The sequence below is a fragment of the Mustela nivalis genome (genome assembly GCF_964662115.1).
Source record: "Mustela nivalis genome assembly, chromosome: 9".
Lineage (NCBI taxonomy): Eukaryota > Metazoa > Chordata > Mammalia > Carnivora > Mustelidae > Mustela > Mustela nivalis.
Genome location: NC_139028.1, coordinates 101,070,055 through 101,097,098, shown reverse-complemented (window position 1 = coordinate 101,097,098; position 27,044 = coordinate 101,070,055). Strand labels below are relative to the sequence as shown.

Genomic DNA, 27,044 nt, shown 5'->3' with positions numbered 1-27,044 from the left:
GAAGTCCCAGTTTGGTCTTCTGGGCCCTAGACTTCCAAGTTTCTCTCTCCCCTTCCCGGCCCCTGGTACTCCAGGGGCTGCACTCCAGGTACGAAGTTACAATCCAGGTACAATGACCTTCTTCGAGGTCAATGGCACAATGGCAAATGTGCCATTCTCTCCTGCCACAGGGCCTTTGCACATGCTGTTCTGTCCATCTGGTGGGCATTCTCTCCTGTCAATCACAGCTCCACTATCAGGAAACCTTCCCTGACCTCTGGTCACATCAATTCCTCCAGTTGTTCCCTTTTCTCCTAGCCTTACTCTCTCTTCATCTCCTGAATCATGATTTTACATTTATTTATCTTATTGTTTGATTCATTCTAGCTTCCCCATAAGAAGCCCTATGAGGGCAGGACTGATGTCTGATCTGGCCCATCACTATATCCCCAAGGCCTATTCAATGCCTAGCACAGAGGAGCCCCACAAGAAGGGTTTAATTAATGACTAATGAATGATCTTCCAAATCCCTAAGCCTGACTTTCTCTACTGACTCTGCCTTCTTCCCTCTCTGTTCAAGCTTGACTCCCGAGAGTCAAGAGTCATCCCTAATAATCCTTCCTCTTCAGATCATAACAAACCCTCTTCCTCACCTCCACATCCCATCTGTTAATAAATCTCAGAGATTCTTCTTTCTGAACCTCTCGCAAATGTGCCTGCCTCCAGCACCCAAGTTGAAACCAGCATCTTTGCCTGCCCATCCCGGTTCTCCATTCTGCTACCGAACCTGCCCATTCTGCCAGGCCTCTGCCTGGCCTGCTTCAGCATTTTCCCCCAGCCCACAGGAGAAGCACACACTTACCCAGACTCAGGAAATGTAGCGTGATCTACTCCTGCCTCCTTCTCAGCTGATTTCTCGCCACACTGACTCTTGAGCTCATTGCTAACACCACACCGGACCTGTTGGGAGCTTCCCTCACTCAGCTGCTCTGTGTGCCTACAGCATTCTTCCCTCTCCTGTCCCCTGACTGCTACTCAGTCCTCAAGTCTCAGGCTAAAGGAAATCCTGCCCAAACCCCTCAAGGAGGCCAACGACAATGATAATAATAACTGATACTCACTGCATGCTTCCCGAAGGCAGGCACGGCTCTAAAAACTTCATAATATTGACCTATTTCCTCTCCACCATCAATTATAATTATTCTGTTATAGAACACAGGCACAGAGAAGTTAAATGACTCGTCCAAGGTCACATTTGATAGTAAACAGTAAAGCTGGCTGACATAACAAACTTGGGCTCCAGGCCCCAGATCCCCGAGCACCATGAACACCACCGTCTCCCTCTGCTCCAAGAGTGTCCCGTCTTCCCCCTTCCCTAGCAATGATCATGTGTGCACGTACCTGTCCCGTATCTGTTCTCCCCACCAGACTGTCCCCTCCCTGAGGGCAGGGGCGACTTCCTCCAGTACCCAGTCCAGCGCCCAGCATCACTGCTTTTTGGGCTAAATGTCATGCTCTGCATTCCCACAGCCCCCAGACCCAAGTCACCCACTGCGGAGGAGGGTCTGGGTCAACCTTTTGTAAATGCCACACAATGGCCTGCCAGACACACACACATGAACATTCACGGAGAAATCATCCTGAGTTCCGCCTGGCTGGCCCACCATGGGTTCCCTAGAGCCCCACCGGTTCTACTGATGACCCCAGCCAGACGGGCCCCTCAGCATGGCCATCAGCCACCCAGGGTGGCACACCTACTCAGCCAGGGCAAGGGGACAGCGAGATCCATCATCCTGGCATCCTGGATGGATGGCAGGAAAACTCTCGGGCCAGGCTGGGCCAGCGTATGGCTCCCCCTGCTGGTTTCCTTCCATGCTCCTTAGCACCCTCTCCCACTGCACGGGCCAGGGGACACTCACCAGCCAGGAGAAGAAGCCAGCTGATTTGTCCTGGGTGGAGATCTGCCCCTCATAGGGGCCGAAGATGTGGCCCTTGGGGATGACCTCATTTATGCATCGCACGTCATTCTCCCCACTGGCTTCCTTGACCACCTCCATGCCCTGCGGGATGGTGAGGGCAGCCCTGTCTGGGATGCCCACGGGCACTGGCGTGTCGGACACAAACACTGGGGGACCGTGGTTCGGGCACTCATCCACAAAGTACTCCTGGCAGGACTCGCAGACTGAAGGGACGGAAAGAGCGAAAGAGCCTCAGTTGGTGCGGGGAGGCGGGGCGCCCATGGCGGAGGCTGAGGGGCTGCAGGGAGGCCCACCCTGAGGATGGCATCAGGCAGTGGAAAGCACACTGCATGGGACTCACGAGTCCCGGCCCTGGCTCCACCCCAGCCAGCCACAGGCCCCTGAGTCTTCAGTGGTAAAAACCCATTCCCCTCCCTGGGGGCTCGGCAGACACGCCTGCCAGTGAGAAGGAGGCCCGGAGCTTCCTTTGTTTGAAGTTCACAGCCTAGCTCTGGAGGCAGATGGCCCTGGGTTGGAACGGCAACTGTGTGCATCTGAGGGCTGTGGGACCCGGAAGCAGGGCTCTCAGCCCCCACCAAGCCCCAGGGTCCTCACCTGGAAAATGGGACCAATAAGGGCCACTTCAGGGGTTAAGGGTGAGGATTAATGGAAGCCTGGACTGGTCTCTGATACATCATAGGCACGTGCCTATCATTAGTCCTATGGCTGCAAATTCCCTGAGCAGAGATGGGGTATGGGGGTGGGGGAGCAGGGTGAAGGGGTGAAGGGAGGAGAAAGCCAGGAACAGCCCCAGGCTCCACTTACACCAGAAGTCCACTTGCTGGAAGCTTTTGGGCATGATGAGCTCACGCTTCCCCTTCAGTTTCTTGGGCTCCACTTCCATGGGTGAGGGGTCTGGTCTCCTAGAGCTGGCCAGACCAGGGGCCAGTAAAGGAAGCAAAGAAGCCATCAGAGAGTGGGAGGCTGGTGGGCAGAGAAGCCATGGACCCGGCCAGGAGGCCACGGGGACGTGGGGATGTGGGGCAGGCGATGGAGTGCCAGCCTGTTCAGGGCAGGGGATCCTGAAAAGGTAGGTGTTCTGAGACCTGGGCCTAGGCCTTCCAGAGCCACCATGTGGGTTCTTTTGGTCTTCTAGGGCCTGTGCTCGCTCACATCTGCTCCCAGGAGCTGCCCAGAGCAGGCGAAGGACTATGGGCCAGGAGTGGGAACTCTCCCCAGGACGTGCAACCAACCCAGCCCCGAGATTCCCCACTTCTCCCTCTCCTGCCCCCACGTCAGGGCCTCACCAGGGCTGGCCATACTCCTGGTCTCGGAGTGGGGAGCAGACCTCGGTCTTCACCACGGTCACCATATCCCCCACAGCCGCCTTGGTCTGGGCCAGGCACTCCTTCATGTTGTCAGTCATTCTGTCCTGGGGACACGAAGGCGGGACCAGCACAGGAAGAGGATCAAAGAGACAGGGGAAGAAGGGTGAGTGTCAGAGAGGGCAAGCGGGGGTCCCGTGGAGTCTGGTTACCCTCCCTGCCATCCCCAGAGGAAACGCTTGAGAACAGAGACAACAAAAACAGCTGTAGCCCGGCCAAGAGGAAATGCCATTTCTATCCCGGGCTGGTCCTGGGGACGACTGGAGCCACCAGCCCCATGGGGTCAGAGGCCGAGGGGCAGCTCAGGCCAGGGGGCAGGACTGGAGAGCACAGCATGGATCCCGAGACCAAAGAAAGGGCAAAGGATGAGACTTCCACAGAAGCCTCCGCACAAAAGTCTGCAATGGGGGACCGGGAGAGGGACCCACTCGGGTCCAGCTGGGGCCAAGGAGGGACTGACAGAGGAACCTGGCTCCTGGGCACCGGGCTGCGCAGCCCCCTCACTCAGGGGCTGCCAGGGAATGTGGCCAAGCCCGCTCTGCCAGCTCAGAGCAGGTACAGGCGGGCCTGGGGTCCTGGTGCGGGCCGGCAGGGCCAGCCCTGATTCCAAGCCCCACCCGCTCTCTCTAGGGGAGTCTCCCCAGCCCGCCGCTTACCGCCCTCCTCCACCACCGCGCCGGGCTTCAGCCCCTCCCTCGGCACCCCGGGATCCTCATGCCAAGCCCGGGGACACTCTTCGGGCCAGGGCGGCGCGCGGCTCGGACTGGGACCGCGCTCGCGGCCCGGGACTGGGCGAGCTGCGTGTGTGACTCACTACCCGGGGCCCCGCTGGCCACACCCCTGCTCCTCGGCTAATCAGCCCCCTGCTCCCCACCGGGGCCCCAAAGCCGGCGGCGGTTGGGAGGGGTGCGGGGAAACACGACGGCCTGCCCCCTCCTCCGAGCCGGCGGGGCCGGGGGGCGCGCGGAGGGGGGCGGGGGCTGCCCGGGGCGGGCCGAGTCGCCCCTCCCCGGCCCCCGGGCCGCCGCCTCCCCACCCGCCCCCGGCTCCCGCAGCCCCGCGGGGCGTCCCGCCCGCGTGTCCGGCGGGGAAAGTGTGAGGTCCCGCGGCCGGGCGCAGGGGCGGCGCGGGGGGCCGGGGAGGGCGCGGGCCGCTCTCTCCCTCTCACCAACCTTCCCGGCGGGGAGCTCCCTGCCCTGCCCGGCCCGGCCCTGCCCAGCGCCGCCCCCCGCCCGCCAGGCCCGGCATTCCTTGCGGGGGCATGTGGCTTCTTGCCGGCCCCGGGGGCACGCAGTTGGCTGGCGGCCGGGAGGGGGGCGCGCGGGGAGCGGGAGGGACCGGGCGCCCGGGAGGGGCGGCGGCCAGGGGCCCACCCGGGGGGAGGAGGGAGTGCAGCCCCCCGCGGGACGGGGAGGGGGGGGCGCCGGGCGGGTGTCTGGGGTGGCCGGGAGCGCGGGGAATGGGGGGGGCGAGCCCGGAGAGGGCGGGCGTGGGGAGCCGGTCGGCGACGTGCGCGGGCGGCCCCCCGCGCTCCCTCCCTGCGGCCGCAGCGGACTCAGAGTGGCTGCGGCGCGGCCTGCGGCGAACCGGGCCACACCACCGATCCCTGCCTGCCCCCCAACCGCCGGGCGCGCCGCACGCCGCCCCTTCCCCACCTGCGCGGTGCGGGGTGGGGGCCCGGCGCCTGCGTAGGTGGGAGGGGGCACCGATCTCCTGGCCCACCGAATGGCCCCCAGCCACCTGTCAAGGGAGGAGGGTTGCGGTCACCAGACAGGAACCCAGGGCGGGAAGATGTCGAGGGACTCCCCCAAGGTCACGCAGTCCGTTCCTGATGGAGTCTAGACTGGAGCTGGGGGCCTGCTCTGAGTAAACTGGAAACAGGAGAACCCCCAGATTCAAGCGTTACGTTTCAGGTCTGGTACACCTCTATGCCACACTCTCAGCCCAGCCTCTTTCAGAAGGATAACCAGGATCACCCTGGGGTGGGATCGGCAGCCCACAAGTCCAGCTGCCAGGTGGGGACAAGGTCCTAAGGATTTGTAAAGGATTACTGAAGGCTTCCTTCTCTGAGGAGCACTTCTCACTGGGAGGGGCAGCTTTCACACAAAATACCTCCGGAGGTAGTGAAGACTGGTGGTTGGAGGCCTAGGTTCCCAAAGGAGCACTGTTAATGTTCAAATCCCAGTGATTGGCTGTGTGACCGTGCCCCCCCCCCCCACCGCAGGTGTTAGGGACTGAAAGTTTGTGTGCTCTCCCACCCCGTATGTTGGTGCCCTAAGCCCTAATGTGACTGTATTTGGAGACAGGACCTGTGAGGAGGTGGTAAAGTTTAAATGATTTCATAAAAGTGGAGCCCTAATCCAAAAGGAAGAGACACCAGAGCTGGCTTTCTCTATGCCCCAGGTGAAGACGAGAAGGCATCAGTGTGCAAATCAGGAAGAGAACTCTCCCCAGGAACCAAATTGGCTTGCACCTTGATCTTGGACTTCCCGGCCTCTGAAACTGTGAGAAATAAATCTTGTTTAGGCCACCCTGTCTGTGTCCTTTGTTCAGCTGCAAAACGTGGCTAGCGTTAGAGTCTATCACAGCCATTGCTGTATGGAAATGGACAAAGATGAATTTGGAGAAGGTTAGGCACAGTCTCTGCATACCTGCCCAGGAAGAAAGCTGATCAGGAAGGTGGGTATGAGTGACCTCATTAAGGGGTGGCTTTGAATTCTCTCCATTGGATTGGATTTGTTTTTTTTAAGTCAATCATTTGCAGACTCTGGCAATTTATTAGAAACAGACTGCTTGGGACCATTTTGCATTTCTCCTGCTCTGGCCCCTGCATCCTTCACCAGCACACGCCTCCTCCTCCCCCGGCCCTGCCCCCATGCCACCTCCACCCTGCTGTGGTGCCTGTGAACTTGCTGTGTCCTCTCCTCTGGAGCACACCTGGAAAAACGCCTACAAATCCTTCATCTCTCACTGTTGTTCCCCATCCCCCTCCACCCTCACTACCATAATACCTCCAGCCCCATGTCCATTTCTGCATGGCACTTGTCACCCTTAGAACAGTCTTTTGTTCGCGTGACTATTTGATTAATATTATGTTTCCCATAATACATGGTAAGTTCCACGAGGGCAGGCACTGACCACTGAAGAGCCAGCACTTGTAACTGTGCCCGATACCAGGGCAGAACTAGCGAAAGGCAAGCAACGTGCCAGGGCAGAAACTTTAAGGAGACACCGCCTCTCCAGGTCCTGCACTTGTAGGAACGGCACCTGAAAGTGAATGCGTCCTTGAATTTGGCACCGAAGGTGCCTTGTAACCGCACCCTAGTCTCAGCCTTACCTAGCACATAAGCTCATTCTCAATATTTACTAAATGATTGACCAGATGGCCCATGTCGCAATTCACTGCCCACCCCCACACCCCCATAGGTCTGCTGGCCCCACTGAGAATCTCAGCTCTTAAAGAGATCTCAAAAGGATGGGGAGGTTATTGTTTTGAATCCTCTTCTCTCTGGGGTGCTCTCAGGGATCCCGGCCAGGCAACGTGGGTGGCCCGGTGGGTGAGGCTGGCCTTGAGAGGCAGCAAGGTTCAGCGGAGAGTGTGATGGAATTAGATTCACGAGTCCTGGATCTGAACCTGATAGGAAGAGTGTATGCTGTGAGCATGCGCACATCACTTAAACTCACCAGGCCTTAGTATCTTCCTGGTAAAATGGAAATCATCATAATTGCCAGGCAATCCCCATGAGAAATAAATGAGGTAAAGGCTGGGGCGAGGCCTTGGGAAGAGCCAAGTGCTATGGATCTGTAAAGGATGTTAGTATTAAACTTGCCACCCAGAGGCAGAGGCAAGGGGTGAGCAGAAAGATGTGTGTTGGGCGGGGGGACCCAAAAAGGGGAAGGGAAGGAAGGAAAAGCAGGAGTAAGAGAATAAAGGATGGAGGGTGAGAGAGAGAAGGGAGGGAGAGAGAGGAAAAGAGACATACAGCCACTTTCCTGAGTCTTAAACAGAAAACCATCTCTTCTGAGAAAAGCATTTCTATCTCAAAGTAGAGATGTCTACTGGCCATTTTCTTTCATGTTTGATTTTTTACTAACATCCACCTTCATCACGTAAAAAGCATTGTGATGATTTGTAACACAAACACAGAATGCTTAACGGGACAGAGATTTCATGGAGAAAGGTTGATGCCAATCATACCAAGCATCTGTTGTAAGATGGCTAGTCATCTAGCCGCCCATTCAGTTCTGAGCCTCCCAGCAGCTAGAGCAAAAAGGGAACTACGATGGGTTACAGAGTACTCAGTATTTGATATTTATGTATTGACCGCACAATTAAGTTCTTTCCATTCTTGGAAGAGTCCGGCTGCCTGGGGGAACCAGAACCGAGTCTCACTTGCATGACTGATGTACACTACAGCTGCTTTCTGTGTCTGTAATGAAGGCTGTGGGGACGGGGTGAGATGTGGCAGGACTTCCATCTGGGGAGAGAGAGAAAGAAAGAGAATGCCCCGGGCTAGTGTCCTTCACTGGGTCCATCTCAGCGGGCACCATAAAGCCTGAGCCCGCTGAAGCTCCAGGAGCCATGTCTGCGAGCCACTCTGGACCTGTTCGTCCAGCGAGGGGCTTGGGGGAGGGGTGGTCAGCAGGCCTTGTGGAGGACTCTGAGCTGCTGGCAATGCTTCCTCTCAGCTGGCTCCTCTGAGTCTGCACACGCAGAGATTAGGCATGTTGCAAACCCAGCAATGAGATGCAAACTCAAGAGGAGGGGGCAGAAGGCAACTTGGGAAGCAGCAGCTCTGTTTTCACCCTCGGCGGGGTGCCAGGGTCCTGGAATGCCAAGCAGCCGATGTGGCCCGAGGACTGGGAATCCGTGCCCACTCGGTTTCCCTACCGGCTGGCACCCTGAGAATGTGACGGGTCCACGCCGGGACCAGCACAGCATCCTTGTCCTTCCCTCTGATACCCAAGGGACTGGAGATTAGAAGGCGGGGTCAAGCCACAGAGGGACCTGGGATGGGTATCCCGAGCTCTGAGTTTCAGTCCTGGCTGTGTCGTAAACTTTCTAGGTGACCTTGTGCAAGTTCCTTCCTGCCTTGTCCTGAGCCTCGGTTTCCCCTTCTTGAAAAAATCAAAGGTCCAACGTGGTTATTAATGGTAAACCACAGGGGTAATGGAGAAAGAACACAGAATTCTTCAATTACATGTCCAGCAAACACTGCCTTTAGAACAAATATATGCCTTTAATTTACACGTAAAACAGATTTGTAAATGTATGGAGATAATTCTAGGATGAATGAATGATACATTTATTTTAAAATGTTATTGAATTCATGGAAGCTGAATGTCACCACGCATTTGGTTAATCAAACGATACCCGCACAACCACTTACAAGCTATGTAACCTGGAGAAAATGAACCACTCCTACCTTAGTTTCCCTATCTGTCCAGCGGAACAGAATCTGTCTCATAGGCTATTTTACATAGCATAACGCCTGGCATAGAAAAAGCACTCTATAAATATGAGTTCTTGTTATCATTCATTTTATTTGTTGTTTTAAAAGTAGAGCATCAGGTGGGCACATTGATAAAAATTTTTGACACCAAAAAGGGGGCACTTATAAGCAGTAACTACCTTTAGGAGAGAAACACTTTTGAAAAGTCTATACTACAAAGATGCTCATCCCAACAGAAAAAAATGGGAAATACTATTAAAAAAACAATTTGTAAAAGAAGACAAATGGCCAGTATGCTTTATGGAAAACCACAAAACTTTCATACCCAAATAAATACAGATTAAAATAAACATCATTTTTCCTCTATTAAGTTAGCGAAGATTTTAAAAATCTCAATAATATTCCATGTTGGCAAGAGTGTGAGGGAAAGACCCTACATACTCTTCTGGTTGGAAAAACTAATCAATATGAACTTTCTGGAGGGCAATTTGGCCACACATATCAAAAGACTTGAAACGAGCAAAAACTTCATAGGAGCGACCCCAAGTCTAGAAGTTTCTCCTAAGGACGTAATTAAGCGGTGTGCAAAGATGTACCCACAATGCTGTCCTCTGCAGCACTATTTTTAGTAGGAAACAAACAAACAAACAACCCCAGGGAAAAATACACACCATGAAAATAGGAGCAAAATTAATATATAGCACACAGTGAAATATTGGACAGCAATGAACAGTGCTTTAGAAGAATATTTATTGACACAGAAACAACACGCTCAACATATTGTTAATGAAAAGTGAAAGTCACTAACTGAAAGAAGATAATCTGAATGGCTCTCTGCTGTGTGATTCCAACTACAGGACATTCTGGAAAAGGCAAAACGATGGAGATGGTAAAAAGTTCAGTGGTTACCCAGGGTTAGCAGGAGGGAGGGATGAACAGGCAGAAGCACAGAGGATTTTTAGGGCAGTGAAACTACTCTGTGTGGTAGGATAATTGTGAACCCATGGGTCCACAATTGGGTACGTCTGTTTAAATCCACAGAATGTTGGGCACCAACAGGGAGCCTTGATGTAAACCACAGACTCTGGGCGAGCATGGCGTGTCAATGCACGTGCATGAGTTGTAATAATGTACCCCTTCCCGTACACTCCCACGGCAGGGGGGTGGGGGGGTGGGAAGGGGTGGGAGGAGGGCCCATAGCAGGTGTATAGGGACAGGGGGAATGTGAAAACTCTATGCTTTCTCCCCCTCGTGTTACTGTGAATCTAGAACTTCTCTAGAAAGTCAAATCTCTTTTTAAAAAATGCAAATTGTGAAAAGATAGATACAAAATAATCCCATTTTAGAAATATATACATACACAGATTTGCACACACAGGTCTGGGAGGATATATTCTGGGGGATCGCTTGTGGTTACTTGGCACAGCGTGTTAAAGAGAAAGAGTGTCTCTTTTCTTCTTTTTGCTTAGGAGGAACAAAAGATGTCACTTAAAAATTGTTTCAGGGAACTCTTGACCATCATTTAATTTAGAAACTGCTGGAGAAGATAATGTTTAAGGTTCTGTCTCCTCACCCACTTGTCCCTGGATGCTAAGACCCAACCAACTGACTGGAGGAAGGAGGACTCCAAGTTCGAGGCTGAATGCCAGGCATACTGCCCATTTGATGAATGAATGCAAATTGACTAATCGATCAGTAAGGACCCCGATATTTCTACCATGAAAGACTTCTATTTTTAGTTTGCTTTATGATTCCCATTTTGAAAGATTTCGTCTACCGAAAAGGCTGTATACGTTGTATGATCATTCATTCATTTTCGGGGCACCTGGGTGGCCCAGTCAGTTAAGCATCCTGACTCTTGGTTCAGGCTCAGGTCCTAATCTACGAGTCATGAGATCTAGCCCCGCATTGGGCTCTGTGCTCAGCAGGGAGCCTGCTTAAGACTGTCTGTCCCTCTCTTTCTGCCCCTCCCTCGGCCCCCCTCTCTCGGTCTCTGAAATAAATAAATACATCTAAAAAAAAAATTCATTCCTTTTCCTAGCTTTTCTTATACACACTGGCATGTGATAACCAGCAACCACACTGCTTAGTTACTATCATCCTAAGGAAAAGCAAAGAGATCTGGCCCGCTCATTCATTTGTCTTGCTGATTACAGGGAACTGTACAATATTCATTAAGCTTCTTTATATTTACAGAATACCTCAGTGGGTCAATTACTATGCAGCAATGAGACTGAACAAACCACAGCTCTGTGCTATGGTATGAAGCCGCAATGCTAAGAAGTGAGACCCCAAATGTACATACTGTATGGTTCCAGTTATAAAAAGTTAAAAAAAAAAATGGGCCAAATTATGGTGTTGTTGGAAGTGTGCATGGTAATCCTTGGGAAGAACTAGAAAGGGATAAGCCAGGCGCTTCTCAGAGGCTGGCTATGCTCTATTTCTTGATCTTGGTGCTAGTCCACTGGGTGTGTGAAGTTTGTGAAAGTAGATTGAGCCATGCTTTTATAATATGCGGATTTTTCTGTTTTTATACGTTGGTAGAAACAAAGGGAAAATATCTGCAGGAGCCCTAAGGGCCAAGAGCTCCCATGGTGGGAAGTTCTGGCCTAGTCAGTGTAGCCCCTGATCATGCAGCTGCAGAACTGGGGTCCAGCCAGCTGGGTTTCAGCTCTTCGTCTGCAGAGCAGTTTCCAGTGAGCGCAGCTGGCTATGGGGGGGAGAGGGGGAAGGGCAAGAAAACACATTCTCCCAAGGAGGTCCCTCCTGAGGAACCTTTTCAGGGTAACAGGTTGACTCCATCCTTGATCAGATTTTGACAGAAAAAGGTTGGAAGAGCTCCCTGAGCCAAGCACAGAGGTGGTCAAGGATGGCACCTTTTGTGTGTGTGTGTGTGTGTGTGTGTGTGTGTGTGTTTGCTTCTCATAGTAGACCCTGCTGGTGGCTTACCTGGATCCCATTCCTCCATTCCTCCCCACTAACAGAACCAGACATTGTTCAGGTGTGACATGTCCCTCCCAGGACCTGCTGAGCCTACCCTCAGGCCCAGGTGTGGGCTTCCAATTAATTTAAGCCTATTACGGTGATACCATCCCCCTCCCCAGTTATTAGATCATGAACCTGGTCTTTCATTCATCAGCACCTGACATTCCCCTCCCCAGGTCAGATACCTGACCTACTTAGGCCCGTTGGAAGGAAGAAAGGGACTTTTATTTCATGACTTGGGCAGGGAAGCACACAGCCATTGTCGAGAAATAGCAGACATGTTGTGCAAAGGCCTTTGGCGGGAAGCCCCCCCACCCCCAGGATGAAGCTGTACCAGCTTTGTGTGTACTTCATGTGTAATAACTTTATGTGTAATTATGTTATGTGTAATAAGTAATGTTTGTTCTTTGTCCCCAGTTCCTGGCAGAGAGCACCTAAAACTCCTGGAATTTCTCAAGTAACAGGAGTGTCTTTTGTTATTCATAAGTAGCCCCTTTCCAGCTCCCCTGAGTTTATGCTGGTAAGTGACTAAGGGTGGGGCCCCTACAGAGCCCCCCCGGATGGGTCTGGTCACTGGAACCAGGTTAGGGTTAAGAACCAGAAACTAAAAGTTAAAACTTCCGGCCCCACCCACTGACCTCCTGGGAGGGGAGGAGCCTGGAGATGGAGTCTACAAAAGTCCTTTGGTTTTTAAATTGACAGATGATGGACATACAACAGCATATTCGTTTCAGGTGCGCCACATACTGGTCTGCTATCTGTACATATTGCAAAATGATCACAGTAAGTCAAGTTAACATCTATCGTGGTCACGGAATTCATTTTCTTGTGATGAAAACACTTAAGACCTACTCTTGTAGCAACTTCCAAATACGCAACACGGTGTTATTAACTATAGCCACCATTGCACATTACATCCCCAGGACTTCTTTATTTTATAAATAAACTAGTTATAAAATAAACTAGAAGTCTATCCCTTCTGTTGCCCTTTCACACCTTTCCCCTCATCCCCCCACCCCCCTCCGGCAACCTGGAGTCTGTTTTCTGTATCTGTGAGCTTGGTTATGATTTGCTCTGATTCCACACCTACGGGAGATCCTATCGTATTTGTCTTTGTCTGACTTGTTGGACTTAGCCTAATACCCTCAGGGTCCATCCATGGTGTCACCAACAGCAAGATTTCATTCTTTCATTTGGAAAAATAATATTCCATTGTATAGCTCAACCACATCTTCATCCATTCATCTGGCCATGGGCAGTTGGGCTGTTCCCAAGCCTTGGCTCCGGCACACGGTGCGGCCGTGATCATGGGGGTGCAGATACCTTTTCAAATTAGTGTTTTCGTTTTCTTTGGGTAAATACCCAGAAGTGGAATTGCTGGATTATAGGATATTAGGATATTTCCTTTTTTTTTTTTTTTTTTTTTTTTTTGGAGGGACCTTCATATCGTCTTCCACAGTGGCCACACCAGTTGATATTCCCAAAGCAGTGCAGGAGGGCTCCTTCCCTCTTACCTCCTGGCCAATGCTCAAGCTCTCTCTCGCCTTCCTGATGACAGCCGTTCAGACAAGTGTCGGGATATTCACCGTGGTTGTGATTTGCATTCCCCCAATGATGAGTGATGTTGACTCGTGTACCTGTTGGCCCATCTGTCTTCTGTGGTAAAATGCCTATTCAGATCCTCTGCCCATTTTTTAATCCGTTTGTTTGGGTTTTTTGGCTGTTGGGTCGTAGGAGTTCTTTACGTCTTTTGGATATGAATTCCCTTCTCTGATAGATGGTTTGCAAATATTTTCTCTCATTCAGTAAGTTGCCTCAAAAATTCTTGGGCAAGATTCAGAGACCTTCCTGCGTGGTGAACAGGGAGCAGTGCTGGGAGGGGAGTGGAGGGGCCTGGAGGGGGTAGGAAAGCTCTACACAACCCTCCCGCACACCCTCCGCTGCGCATTTCTTCCATCTGGCTTGTACCCTTTATCGGAAACGAGTGATTGTTCGTAAAACCCTTTCCTCAGTTCTGTGAGTCATTCTGGCACATCATAGAACCTGAGGAGGAGGTGGTGGAAACGCCCGATTTATGTTGGTCAGAAACATGGGTGTCCCAGGACGCTCAGCTAGTGTCTGAGGTGGGGACCGTCTAGTGAAACTGAGCCTTCCATCTGTGGGGTCAATGCTTAGCTCTGGGTGCTGAGGCTTAGAACTGAAAGGAGTCCTTGGGTGTCTCACTGGTGTCACAGAATTAGAGAATTGGTTGGTGTCAGACTGTGCCTCAGAGACCAGGACTTGAACTGACAACAGAATCAACTGCTTCCGGAATCTGTCCTACTTTACTTCCTCTTCGGCCCCTGTGTTGTTCAAGCTCCTCCAGGACAGGCCTCTACTAGACACAGCCATCACCATCTGCCCCACAGGGACAGCCTCCCCCCAACCTGCTCTGGCTGGGGTCCCGATCTCTGGCTGTGCCTCTGTGAGGAGTCCGCCTCCCACAGTGCCTTGACCTCCAAAGGGGCAGATGGGGAAGGCCTGCGGCATAGCCCAGCAGACATGGCTCTCCCCAAGCCCGAGGCCTGACCTGAAGCTATAACCCGAGCCCTCTCTCGCTCACTGCGCTGCCGGTGGGAGCAGAAGCTGGTGTATTTATGGAGTGCTCTAGAAGCCTGGGAACCTTTACAAGATGCACATAATCTTCTGTCCTCCAATTTCACTTCTAGGAATTTCACTGAGACACATGTGCAAGCGGATTCACTGCAGTATGGTCTAGAATAGCAAAAGACTGGAAATAACCAACGAGTCCATCTGGAGGCCGGGTAAGTCAACGACAGGGTCTCTGGACAAAGTGGGAAGGGATGTAAGAAACGCCACCACCATGGCCTGAGCCCCTTCTCCCTCAGGCCAGAGGGGTGTAGGGGCAGCCTGGCTGTCTCCCTGGGTCCATTCTGCCCCTGCTGTCCATTCTCCAGCCCGCAGCCAGGGTGAACCCATTCCAACCCGTCCGGTCAAATGGGCCCCTGCTCCAAATCCTTCCCGGAGCCCATCACATGCCCAGCACCCAGCAAAACTGCCCAGAGAGACGCAGTCTGCCCTCTGCGACCCCGTTCCTACTGCTGTACCCCATGGCATGGGCTCCCGTCTTACGCCTTCGCACTGGCTGTTCCTTTTGCCAGGAAGGCTCCTTCCCCAGATACACACAGGGCTCATTCCCTCATCCCTTCAGGCCTTCACCCAATGTCACATTCTCCGCCACCTGAACATAACTGCAGTCCCTGGGCAAGCCCTACCCCGCTTCCCTTGCTGTATTTTTCTCCTGCGCTTGACTCACACCGGCAAATTTACGTAGCTCTGATTTATATTCTTTGCCGTCTCCCCAGCCAGCATGTAAAGGCCAGGAAAGCAGAGATGTTTATCTTCTGTTGATTGCTGTATCCCCTGCAAGTAGGACAGTGCCTGGTGCAAAGTGAGCGCACAATAAACATTTGTTTGAATGGATTACATAATCAGTGGTAAAAACAAAACCAAGGTAAAGACCATATGCTTCGTGAGAGAAGAGAGCCAGCAGCGAGTCCTGGTTGAGAGCGTGGATCCCAGTGCCCGGCTGCCGGGGGTTCAACTCCCAACTGTTTCACTTAACATTGTGTCATGTTGGGGCGGGGGTCTTAGCTTCTCTGTGCTTGGGGGACATGATTAAACCACCTTTAAGAGGTAAGGCTGTTTGGAGGACTGAATGAGTTAATATTTACAATATACTTAGAACGGCATCGGACACAAAGCGAGTAAGCTGTATAAATGTTATGTAAAATAAACGTGCCCTCTTTCCATAAAATAGAAAGCACGTACACAGGTATTTGTGCTCATGTCTGTGCACAAGAGCCATGAGCTATGACAGCTGCTGGGGCTGAGGCCTAGTGGAGGAAAGGGCCTTACTTCTTACCGGGTTTTACCCAGATGCATGCATTTCTGATTTAAAAAACAGATTAGTAATGCCTCTGAGTTATTGATTATGGAGGAAGTTTATTATGCTCTCCTATCTTTTTTGCCAAACAACAAATTTTAAAAGGCATCTTAGTATTCATGGTATCAAAAGTAAGCTGACGGCGGTCTTGCTCCCTCCCAGCGGGGAGCAGAAGGGGAGAAGGCATCTGCTGATGGAGGGGGGCGGGCAGAGGGGGCTCCTCCCTACCACCTGCTGGCCCCTGGAAGGGGACTGAAGTCCACACCCATTCCCCCCAAGGCTGACATGGCTATAAGATCCCAAGTACCAAGCTAAGCACAGACACATGAGGCTTGAGGGGAGAAGAAGGGGTGCTTGTGGAGGGCCGGGGTCCAGCTGCCCCAGTGTGGGGTCTCTGGGCTGGGGCAGCCAGGGTCTTGGGGAGGCTACACTTGCACATGATGCCTCAAGAGGGTAGGTGGCCATGTGTGAAAGACGCCTGGATGTGTAGATTCATTTAAGGAAGGTCAGGGCCACGCCACACTGATGGTTCCCCGGTGTGACAGATGCTGGAGACCGCCAGAGCCTCTAGTTTGATTAGCTCCTCGGGTCCCCTCTCCCAGATGCTAATGAGGAAGGCAAGGTAGGGAGCTGAAGCCCTCTGCACCCAAGTCCCCTCTGGCTTTTAATAAGGTATAGGGCTGGGGAAAGAGAACTTGAACTTTTGCGTCCCACCGCCTCCTCTGGGCTATTGGAACTGAAAGCCTGCCCCCAGACCGCTGGTTCCAAGGACCTCCTTTCCTTGCAAGGAGCTGGAGGCCCGGAATGGGAGTGACTGGCTCAAGGCCTCCCAGAGGAAGGCGGTGGGAGATAGGAACCCACAGCCATGGTCTGTGCTGGGCAGCTGCCTCTCACCCAGCTCTCATTTCTCCAGCCCCTGTCTAGGGTGTCCTGCATTTTCTCAAACCTGCACTTTCCTGCCCCAAGGAGCTGGAGCCTCCATTTAGCAAGGTAGGGCCCTGGGGAAACTCCACATAGTGTTTTTGGCTCCAAGGAAAGGGTCCTACTGCACTGTGAGATCAGAGGGAAAGGCCCAGGGAGGGAGTCGCTTGGGGACTGTGGGGGGCCCAGTGGGCCTGACACCCTCCTTTACCTCTTCTGAGGTCTCTTCCTCCTCCTCCCTCACTGCTCCTTCCCCCGCCTGCCCTTCTCCCTGGCTATTGTTCTATTCATCCTGTCTTGCCCAGAATCTCAAAATTAAAAGAAACCTCAGAAGTCACCTAAATCCTGGCTTCTCAATGTGTGGCCTGCAGACCAGCAGCAGGGGCGCCACTTATGAGGCTGCCCTAGGTGACAGGCACGAGCAGAAAAGTTGGGAAGCACCCACTGCAGTGGCACAGTGCCCAAAGCCGAGGCACCTGTCGTCACCAAGCATGATGACTGCCTTCCCCAGGAGCTCACTGTCAATAGCCAGGCCGCCGCTCCATCTTTGGACAAATAAGGCATGTGGGGGTGGGGGGGTGAGGCAGTCCGAGGGTCCTGAGCATCCCTGCTGAGTATGTGAACTGTTAAGGCCTCCCCACCTACGACACTGAGCCATGTTGGTCACGTAGGTAATTAAGTAGGTCAAAGCAATGGCAGCGCGGTGCTCAGGCCCAGAGGAAGGGAACCGGCTTGTTCATTGCCGGCCACCCAAGGTGCTGGGCCCTTAGCACCAAGTTCTTCTGGCGCTGTGACCCACTGTCCACACAGTCACCGTCTGGGTCCACCATGTCACCCCACGGGACTTGGGGTGCAGTAATCAGCCCCCCCATGTAATGACCTTACTCTTCCCTGTGCTGGAGTCAATCGTCCTGCTGATCTGTAGAGTCCTGGCCAGAATACTGGGGTCCTTCCCGGACTCTCCGCGTGCACGTATGGACGTGTCTGTCTGTCTGTCTCTCTGTGTGACCCCTGTGGCCATTCACTAAGGTCACTGTGGAAAGACTCCTGGGGGAGACCTTGACCTGAAGGCATTCACAGGGAACCTGGGCTCGCCTGAGCACCGACTTTGTCCAACCCCTGCGCCCCTGGTGTTCCACCTTTTCATTATGTCGCCTAATCCTCCCCACAGCCCTGCGGGGTGGTTTATGGCCCCTTTTTACAGCTGCTGAAATTGAAGCTCTACCTGTAGCCCAGTCTCAGAACAGTAACAAACATAAATCATCTGGACATGCGCAGTAAAGAAGCAAGGAATGAGAGGATTTGGGGGAAATGATACCTCTGAATGCAAGGTGCTGTGATCACCAATGAGTATAATTACACTTTGTCAGGATGGTCCTAACAAACGGGTGTCCCGGGGCTCCCCCAGCTCAGCTGGCAAGCTCTGTACTGAGTGGGCCCTGCAGAACCATGACACTCCATCAGACAGGTGAAGCTGGTAAGGGTACAAGACCGTTATCCTGGCCCTCCAGGAAGGAGGCAGGAGGGGCATGGTGTGGCTTATGCGAGGCTCTGTGCTGGGGCTCAATGCACACTGTGGAGGCTATTCATTCACTCTTGACTTTCTTGCCTGCCAGGCACTGTCCTAGGTGCTAGGAACCCCAGGGTAAACTGGGTCCTCACCCTCGTAAGGCTTACAGCCTGGGTAGAATGTCTGTAGGTTTTCCTGCTAGCCTCCAATCCCCCTTCTGGAACCAAGGAGTCTGGTGTCCTTGGTGAGTCCCCTTCTCCAAATGTTCCATTCTGGGATAGGACCAACCAATCAGCACTTAAATCTGCAACTCATAGGGAATGGTGCAAGGAAGGGTAAAGGGCCCAGCCAATCACGAGTGGCGATTTGGGGGCTTTGGAGGAATCTGCTGAGAAGAGGGAGTGCTGAAAGGATGGGATGTCACTATGGATCTGCTTGTAGCCAGCCACCGTGACACCATGGACACTAGCCTGCCTAGTGTCTCCTAGTGACACAAGGAGCCTAGTGACTCCTTGTACTGGAGTCAGTACAAAATAAAGCAGAGTAAGAAGAACAAACCAAGTCCTGAGGACCCTGTGTGAGCCCTGGATCCAACTGTTCCTGAAGCTGTACCTGATCCTGGACTTTGCATAAATTCCATATTTGCCTAATCCTGATTGACTTGAGTTTCTGTCTTATGGTCTTTAGTCCTTTCAAAAACCCAGTGAGTACAGTTTACCTTACTTGTTTTTCACACAGGAAATAGAGGCTCAGAGAAGAGCAAGTGCCTGGAGCAAGGCTGCACAGCAGCCATCTGGAATCTACTCAAGTCAAAGCCATGCTTTTGCCACTACTCCCAGGTGGCAGTCTTGCATGGAGGGTGACCAACAACAATCGGGGTAGGGTACAGGGCTTTGTGACAGGTAGTGAAGGATTTCCCAAGAGAGGTGGCTCTTGGGGGGATAATTAGAACCTCCTCCAACCAGAGACAGGTCTGTAGAAGGGATCCACGTGTTAAAAACTGGTGGCTGATTTTTGGTTTTGGTTTCCAATTTTTATTTTTGCTTTAGTTGCCAACTCTGAAGAAACAATTTTAGGTAAAAATCCCATGCTCAGCTTTTTTAGGAAAATCGGAAGCCCTGGCAACAGCAGGCAGGTGGTCCCACATGGTCAGTGTGCCAGAGCTGGGGCAGGGGGCGGGGGCACTCCTCAAACAGGCAAGGCGTTAACTCTCTAGATCTCCAGCCAGCTCGGCTGCTCCCAAATCTCCCTGGAGCCAGGAAGGTCCTTGATACCCGGCAGGGCTTCATTACACACTTGGTGAGTGGACGAAGCAGATGAGAGGGTGTGAGCAACCTTGTCAGTGCGCTTGGGGCGGGGGCGGGGGGCAGTGTGGTGTCGAACTTGGGGCTCAGGGATGAGACAGCTCAGGGCGGATGGTTGCTCACCACTTACAACTGTGTCACCAGGGGCGGCAGGGGACGGGGAGTTCTCTTCCTTTCTGTGCCCTCAGCTACCCCTCTATAAAATGGGAATAGTTATAGTCGGGTAAGATTCTCGGGGAAAAGGGGTAAACTGTCAGTAACTAGTAGCCTGACCTCTTCCACTGATCGAACAGACCTTAGACAAATTCCTTCCCCGGTCCAAGCCCCAGTTCATCCAAGGTGCTTGGGTTTGATTTCGTCAGGACCTGCCTGCTCTGGCCTTGGGTCACTGTGAAAATTCAGCATTCGAGCAAACTCCTGGTGCTGGGCAGGTAGACACACCTGAGGCCACAGGGGTCTCTCTGCGCACTGCTTCGCCACCGAGGTCAAAAGGGACCCTGGGGGCCATCATAGTCAGGCCCTACGTAATACCAAATTCCTTTAGAGTTAGCCCAAGTTCCAGCTCCAGGACCTGCTGTGGCTCACTGACTCCCAATCATGATAACCCAAAGGTCCAGGGACACGGCTGAAAGGAGCTAGCCCTCGGGGGCCCCTCGTGGGGTCCCCGGGTGTCCTGTCCTTGCTTTGGAGAGCGTGCAAGCAGGGCCCACCACGGCCGTTTCACCGCGGCTGGCCCAGGGGCATCCAGCTGGCAAAGCCGCTGCCATTCCTCTCACACGCCCCCGGATGGGAAATGATTCATGAAAACCAAGAAGGTAAAATTAGCCCAAAGGCTGCCGAGTAATTTATGCAGCCAACAGGCCCAGGAGGGAGGGAAGGCCCACGCTGCCAGCTCAGTGCGGCCTCCTGGGGGCTGGCAGAGGCCGGCCTGGCCATCGGGAGCCTCTGTCGCTGGGGTCTTCTATTTTGGGACCCAGCCTCCGGGGCTGTTGGCAAGGCTTCCAGAACGGTTCTGACCCCCGCCCTCCCCCCACACTCAGCAGACCCGTGCCTGCCACCAGGGACCTGCTAAGTGTCAGTGGGTTACTGGGGAGAAGCTCAAGCATCCCATCCTCATCTCAACCCTGGGAGGACAGTTTCCCCCTCCCCATTTCCCAGGTGAGAAACAAAGGCACTCGGAGGTCAGGTAGATAGCCACAGGTCATGGGGAAAGCCAGAATTCCAACCCAGGTCTCATGCACTCCAAAAGATGTGCTTTCCCCCCATGCTGGGTGTTGTCTGCCAATCTTCAAGTTCTCAGGGTGGGCCAAGGGCAGCCGACCCAGTGGGGATTCCCTGGCAAGTCCTCAGACGTTCTTTTCACCATGTCAGGACGAGTCAACACCAGAACCAAGCCCTGTTGTCCCAGCTTGGCTAGGTGGAGGATCCCCAATATCCCAGTCTCTTAAAAAGGGGTCAAGAAATTGAGGTATAAATCATACCCCTAATGGCAGCATAGAACAGTGGAGATCAGCGAGCCCCATGGACTCACTTTCCAGGGCTGTCCTCCAAGGCCCAGAGCAAACCTGTGGAGCCTGAGTTGGAATTGCATCTCCTGAGTCCCACTACAGGGAGCCTGCCATCAAAACTATTTATAAAGACAGCAAATCTGAGTGGAAGGGGTTCCCCAACTAGTGGGACACCTGAGGCAGGAGTCATCCCAGAGACGTCCCGGGGCCCCATGATCTGGTTATGTCTAATACCCACCGCACTTTTGGAACCCACAGGACACACGTGAGCACTTGGAGTGGGGCTCCTTAGAAGGTCATTGTTGGGAGCAGACCGGAATCCCACTCTAGGCCTGTGGGAACCTACAAATTCCCTCACCTCCTGAGCCTGGATGAGAAACAGACTTGGGAAATTGACAAGAAAACACGTTTGTTTTCCCATAAGCCGCGAGTGCTCAATAGGAATGCAAGGGTCCCTCACGGTCACAGTCACAGTGCTCACCCTCAGTCCTCTGGCCCCTAGCTGGGCCCAGAGGAGGCCCGAGGCCAGCCATGGGAACATCCCACAGCCACCCATGCAGAAAAAAACTCACCTCTGCCCCCTGGGGCAGGCAGCCGACCGCCAGTGCGGTAGCTCAGAGCAGCACTACTCACTCATGGGACAGGGTTCTGAGCAGCTCAGTGGCAGCGGAACCCCATGTGTCCCCAGCGGGACCCGAGCTTGCCATGGCCCAAGCCCTGAGCTCGTCAGTACTTTGCATTATCAAAACTAAGTGGCCCCTTCCCAGCAATGCTGGGAAAAGCCACCTTTGATTTCACTTCACTGCCATCCAGAAAGACGCGGTTGCTTATTCACTCAACATGTGTATACTGAGCACCGGCCCGTGGGTCAGGCACTGCCAGGAAGACAGGTATGATTTGTCCTGGGTGTGGGGAGGATCCTCCTGGTCCTAAGAAGCACTGGAATGGTTCACACACAACCTTGGGGGTCACACCGCTGGGATTCAAATACCAGTGTCATCCCCATTAGGACTCTGGGGAGTCACTTAGCCTGTCTGTGCCTCAGTTTCCTCAGCTATAAATGGAGAATAATAATGGTATCCACTTCATCAGTTTATTCTGAAGATTAAGTGAAATGTTATGGGTCAAGACTTGGAATAGCACCAGACACATAGTAAATGTTCACTTAATAGGAAGTTATTATTGACTCAGGACCCAAGACCACATTTCTTGACCCCAACAGCCATGCTCGTAACTCAGAGCCGGGCCAGCTCAAGGTCTTTGGTGTGACTCAATGGTGTGACTGGTAAGGGTTCTATATCTGGAATCAGGAAGTGGGGGTCTGAGCTTCCCCTCTGCCAACTGCTGGCTCACAGCAGCCCCTGCCCTCTCTGAGCCTTGCTCTCTCCAGTCTTTAAAAGGGCCCAAGGATGGCTGAGCTCCTGCTTCCCTGGGAGGAGCACCCCGAGTCCCGAGGGTCACTGCAGTCTTCTGTCTGCCACATTCTGTCCCCCACTTACCTCGGGCCACCAAGAGGGTTTGTGGCCAGAGCTAGGGAAGAGCAAGGCCCTGGGCCAGCTATGGTGCTTCTCCTTTCTCAGGAAATAATCCCAGCCCTCTGAGCTCACCAACCACACAGGCCGCCGATCGGTGGGTCACCTTCCGCCAACACCCTCGCATTCGGTGGCCTCATGACAAAGAGCTGGACACGAAGCCAGAGAGCCTGGGTATAGTCTCAACACCACTGGCGCCCCACTGTGGGGCTCTGGGAAAGTCACTCCACGGCTCTGAGCCTCAGTGTGTGCATCTGTGAAATGGCCTCAGCCAGGCTGCCCATTTCACAGGGTGGCTGTGATGAGCCAGCTGGCGGGATGGTGGCATGAGAAGTGGTTTAGAACCTGCAGGGTGGGGAGGAGGGGAGGAAAGGGAAAAAGGACTAAACATACCATCACGGGCAGAGACTCGCCTCCTGAGCAGAAAGGCAAACCCAAACCAGGGCCAGTGTGGCCCAGAGGGGCCCCAGGCCTCTCCAGGGAGAGGCTGGCCCCAAGCTGCTTTCTTCTCCTGCCCACCCTGCAAGCCGAGGGAGATCAAATCCCCGGCCACAACGGGCTCCATTGAGAGCTGGTAAATCTGCCCGAGGTGTGGGGTTACGTTACCCAGGCTCCCGGCCGCCGCCGCCAAGCGAAGGGTCAGGCTGACCTCCTTCCCTCCCTGTAGGTCCTAGTCCAGGACCTGCCGGGCGAGCCAGGAAGGATTCCAATCACCCGCCTCATTCCCAGGCAGCCGCCTCCTCTGGGAAATCAGGGAGCGGACAGTGGGATGAAACCGTTGCTGAGGCCACAGCCATCCCAGGCTGCCCACAGGAGACACAGGGCCCCTGCCTGCAACGTGGGGGCGGGGGGAGGGGGCTGCAGCTAACACAGACCAGAGACCCCAGGACAGAGTATTACTGGGATTTGATGAAGTGCCTGGCACAGCATTCTTCACGCTGCACGTGTGCGCTTCCTCCGTCCTCACGCGGCTCTGTGACAGACACTATTGTCCTCTCCATTTTACAGAGGCTGAAACTGAGGCACACAGAGGTCGAGGTTAAGGAGATTTCCCAGAAACAACCTGGACTTGAACAACCTGGTCAAGTGACCCCAGAGTCCACTTACCACGACAGGCGCCCAAGAGAGGGGTCACTCCAGAACATGCCCTTTGAGTGAGGGTAGAAGCACCCAGGTGTGAAGGAGAAAAGTCTCCAGGGGCTGTGGCTACTATTTCCAGCCGTCTGGGGACTGCCTGGGGACAGGGGAGCGGCCTTTCTCTTTGCTTCTAAAGAAGAGACCCAGGAATAGTTGGGGCCCTACAGGGAGACATTTGGTTCCATGCAGAGAAGTCTCCATGGACGGCTTTTAAATATCGTGCAACCATTTTTTTAAAATGCCACAGGCTCGCATTCCCAGCAGTAGCTACTCTAGAGAGAACAGAGAGAGAGAGAGAAGGAAAGAGAGAGAGAGAAAGAAAGAAAGAAAGAAAGAAAGAGAATTATGACAGCTTGCTATGTAAAACCATGACTACAATTCCTAGCTCCAATGTTAAGTGAGAAAAAGCATTTAGAGCATGATCTGTAACCATTTGTTTAAACACACACACACACATACATGCGTGCTGGGATGGCATATCTCCCTATAGGTTCTGTGAGTGGATGTATAGAGAAATATCTAGAAGGACATATACCAAAGTAATAACAGTGACGGTTAACCCTGCAGAGGAGGCCGGAATATTGTGGTAATGAAGGAAGACGATATTTAGCTTTTTAAATAATATTTGATTTTAGTACAACAAAAATGTATTTGTATATTTCTTACATAATTAAAAACTTAGTAAAACACCATAAAAAAGACACAGTGGGCTGCCTTGGAATGAGTGAGCTACTACTGGTCCCTGGAGGTATGCAAGCATCTGCACTGGGGTGGAGGGTTTCAAAAGAATTTGAAGAACACAGGGGCCAGGTGGGTTAGCTGGCCCTTCTGAGCCTCAGAGGCTTATCAGGCGAGTAGGAGCAACGGCCACATTCTCCCTGCATCAAGAGTGGCTTTAAGGAAGCACTTAGCATTCTGACCTGGAGCAGGGAAGGCTGTGGGCCCTCACAGTAACTTGGGCAAGGACGCACAGGCCAGTTTCTCCCTCTCCCCTTCCCCCCAGTGACTCCTAGTGCCAGCCCTTCAGTTCCAGCAGGCCCCCAGCCCCTGGTCAGCAGGCCCAGCTGCTGTGTGGGATACTTTATTAGCCTCAGGCTCCAAGGGTCAGGGTTGTGTCTCTGGGAGGACCTCATAGTGGGGACAAGAGTTCAGGAAGGAAGAAGCAGAAGAAATGCTCCCAAGGTTGATTGCTCCAGTGACACTGAGTCCCAGCTGTGACCGTGGCCACATGGTGAACCCCAGTCCCCAACAAGGTCAGCCCCAGCCCCAGCCATAGCCCTGGCCCGTGAGAGTCCAATAGGCAAAGGTCGATGAACCCTTACCTTACCTGGCAAGACAGCAATGGGGTCAAGAAAAGAGCCAAGAGATACGGGTTTGAGTCCCAGCACCTGCCCCTGACTTCTCATAAGACCTTGACAAAGTCACTGAACCCTGAGTGCCTCAACCTTTCCAATGCCAAAATGGGCAGACAGTATCTAACTCCCAAGTCTGCCACGTTAGACCACACGCGATGTCATCCACAGAGCCTCTCTGTGGACTCCCACAAAATGTGAGGCCCCCATCCGCACCATGGACATGGCACTGAGAAAAGGAGGGGGCCACAACTGAGCTCCAAAAGCAGTTATACCTGCTGCAGGTCCGGGGGCCTGGGGCAGCTGGAAAGGGGTCCATTTGTGGCCCCAGGCGGGGACCAGGAAGCAGCAGGCAGAGGGATTCTCCAGGCGGAGACAAGGGCGCACCAGAGGAGACAGGAGTGAGTCTGAAAGAGCAGTGGAGCCTTTCTTGGCCACTGTCCTGGGCCGAGGGCCAGGGTGTTCAGGGAGGGCAGGGAGCCACTGGCAGGTGCCAAGGAAGAGTACAGTTTCTACCTGAAACTGGGGGCGGGGACCCTGGGAGCCAGGCCAGAGAGTCCTTGCCTCACCGGTAGCCAGGAACTGGGGCAGAGGCAAGCGACACATCCACACAGGGGAATCAGGAAGAGGAAGAGCCATGCTCGGTCCAGAGAAGCCCACGACAGGCTGCAGGGAGCTCAAGGGCCGGACCTGCCCCTGGGTCCTGGGCACAGCCCCAGAGGATCCGAACTGGGATACAAGTGGCACCAGGCCACACAGAACAGGCTCGAGGTGTCCTGTGCAGGGAGAGGGGCCCCTGAGAAGCAAGGAGGTCCTGCCTGCTGCTCACGGGGAAAGCACCAGCTCTGGGAAAGGCAGGCAGCAGCACGAAGTCTGAGCTAGGAGGCTTAGCGGGTCTGGGGCGCCCTCACCCCACCTCGGGGAGACCCATGGGCTATGACTGAGTCCAGCGTGGGGCCAGCCCAAGGCAGAGAGCCAGGGAGGTCCGAGGACACAAGCCTTGTGCCTCCAAGCACAAGCCAGGCCACCATCAAAACCCGAGCCCCTCAGTGACTCCTGGTCCTGAAGCCAGCAGCCAGACGGGCTGCAAAATGCCTCCCAGCCCATCCCGCAGGGTCCTGGGCAGCTGGACTCCCCACCGAAGGGCAGCCAGACAGTCCCGCCTGCTGTGTGGGGCCCAGCTGATGGGGAGCCGCGGGGAGGGAACGGGAGGCCGGGCCACTGGGAACAGGGGCCCCCGAGAAGGGTGTAGGTGGGGCTGTGCAGGCCGTCCTTCTTTGGAGACCTGTGGCCACAGGCAGGCCCAGACACACCAGGGGCTGTTCCCAGCAGCCCCAGATGGGAAGGGTGGGCTCCTCTCCTCCCCAGACTGCGCCATGGCAGAGCTCCCCATCTGCTCACCTGAGCTGGCCCGGGACGAGATGTGAACTGTCCCCCTTGACCACGCGTTCACTCCTCTGGCCACAAATGCAGGCTTTAGCCCTGACCCTGACCCGACAGACAGTTCGAGCCGGAGGCCACTTCAGGCGGCTGTCCACGGATCACCTCCTATTCAGACCCCACACCAGCACATGCCAGGCCCCAGGCCTGGCCAAGCCCCCACCTCAGCCTCAGAGCTCAGCCTTCCCGCCTCCTGCCCACACTCCCTGGCATGGCTCTGGACTCCTCAGCGCAGCTGGCACGCCCCCTTTGACAGCTCACAGCACTGGTAGCATCAGGCAGGGGATAAAAAAACTCTGCCATGGCCAGCCAACCACACCACAGGTCAACGCACTGACCAGGATGACAGCCTGGGAAGGCCCGCTGCTCACATGGCCGAGAACTGCCCCCCTGTCCAGCCAGGACTCACTCGGGGGCCGCCGGGCACCAGCAGAACCCTGGGGCTGGCTGTCTCAGAAAGAACAAGGATAGGCCCGCTCTCCAGCAACTTTCGCACCGGCACCAAGAAACAGCCTTCTGGAAGGCAGAAGACAGAAAGGAAAACACCACCTGGATGGCCTCTGCAGTCACTTAAAGCACATCCTCAGTTCTGACTCTATCTCCCACCTCCAGAACACCCTAAACTCAGTTTTGT

At 53.9% G+C, this 27,044-nt stretch overlaps 1 protein-coding gene and 1 long non-coding RNA gene across 7 annotated transcripts in view; one reads left to right on the top strand and one right to left on the bottom strand.

Moving 5' to 3' along the window:
- Positions 1-27,044, bottom strand: part of PRDM11 (PR/SET domain 11) — an 84,245-nt gene that overhangs the window by 48,941 nt on the left and 8,260 nt on the right. For 2 of the 6 annotated variants that reach the window (XM_082684027.1, XM_082684030.1), the window contains exons 1-4: positions 3,979-4,574; positions 3,245-3,369; positions 2,763-2,866; positions 1,899-2,161 (exon numbers count right to left, since the gene is read on the bottom strand). The exons of 1 other annotated variant lie outside the window; for it this stretch is intronic. In XM_082684027.1, the coding sequence (XP_082540153.1) occupies positions 1,899-2,161; positions 2,763-2,866; positions 3,245-3,363 (486 nt within the window). In that variant the 5' untranslated portion in view covers positions 3,364-3,369; positions 3,979-4,574. Of the gene's footprint in view, positions 1-1,898; positions 2,162-2,762; positions 2,867-3,244; positions 3,370-3,978; positions 4,575-27,044 lie in introns of those variants that run through there. 3 more of the 6 variants (XM_082684028.1, XM_082684031.1, XM_082684032.1) reach the window with 2 other exon arrangements.
- Positions 4,812-5,853, top strand: LOC309841173. Its single transcript, XR_014299003.1, has 2 exons — positions 4,812-5,337; positions 5,726-5,853. It is a non-coding gene; the product is annotated as an uncharacterized lncRNA (long non-coding RNA).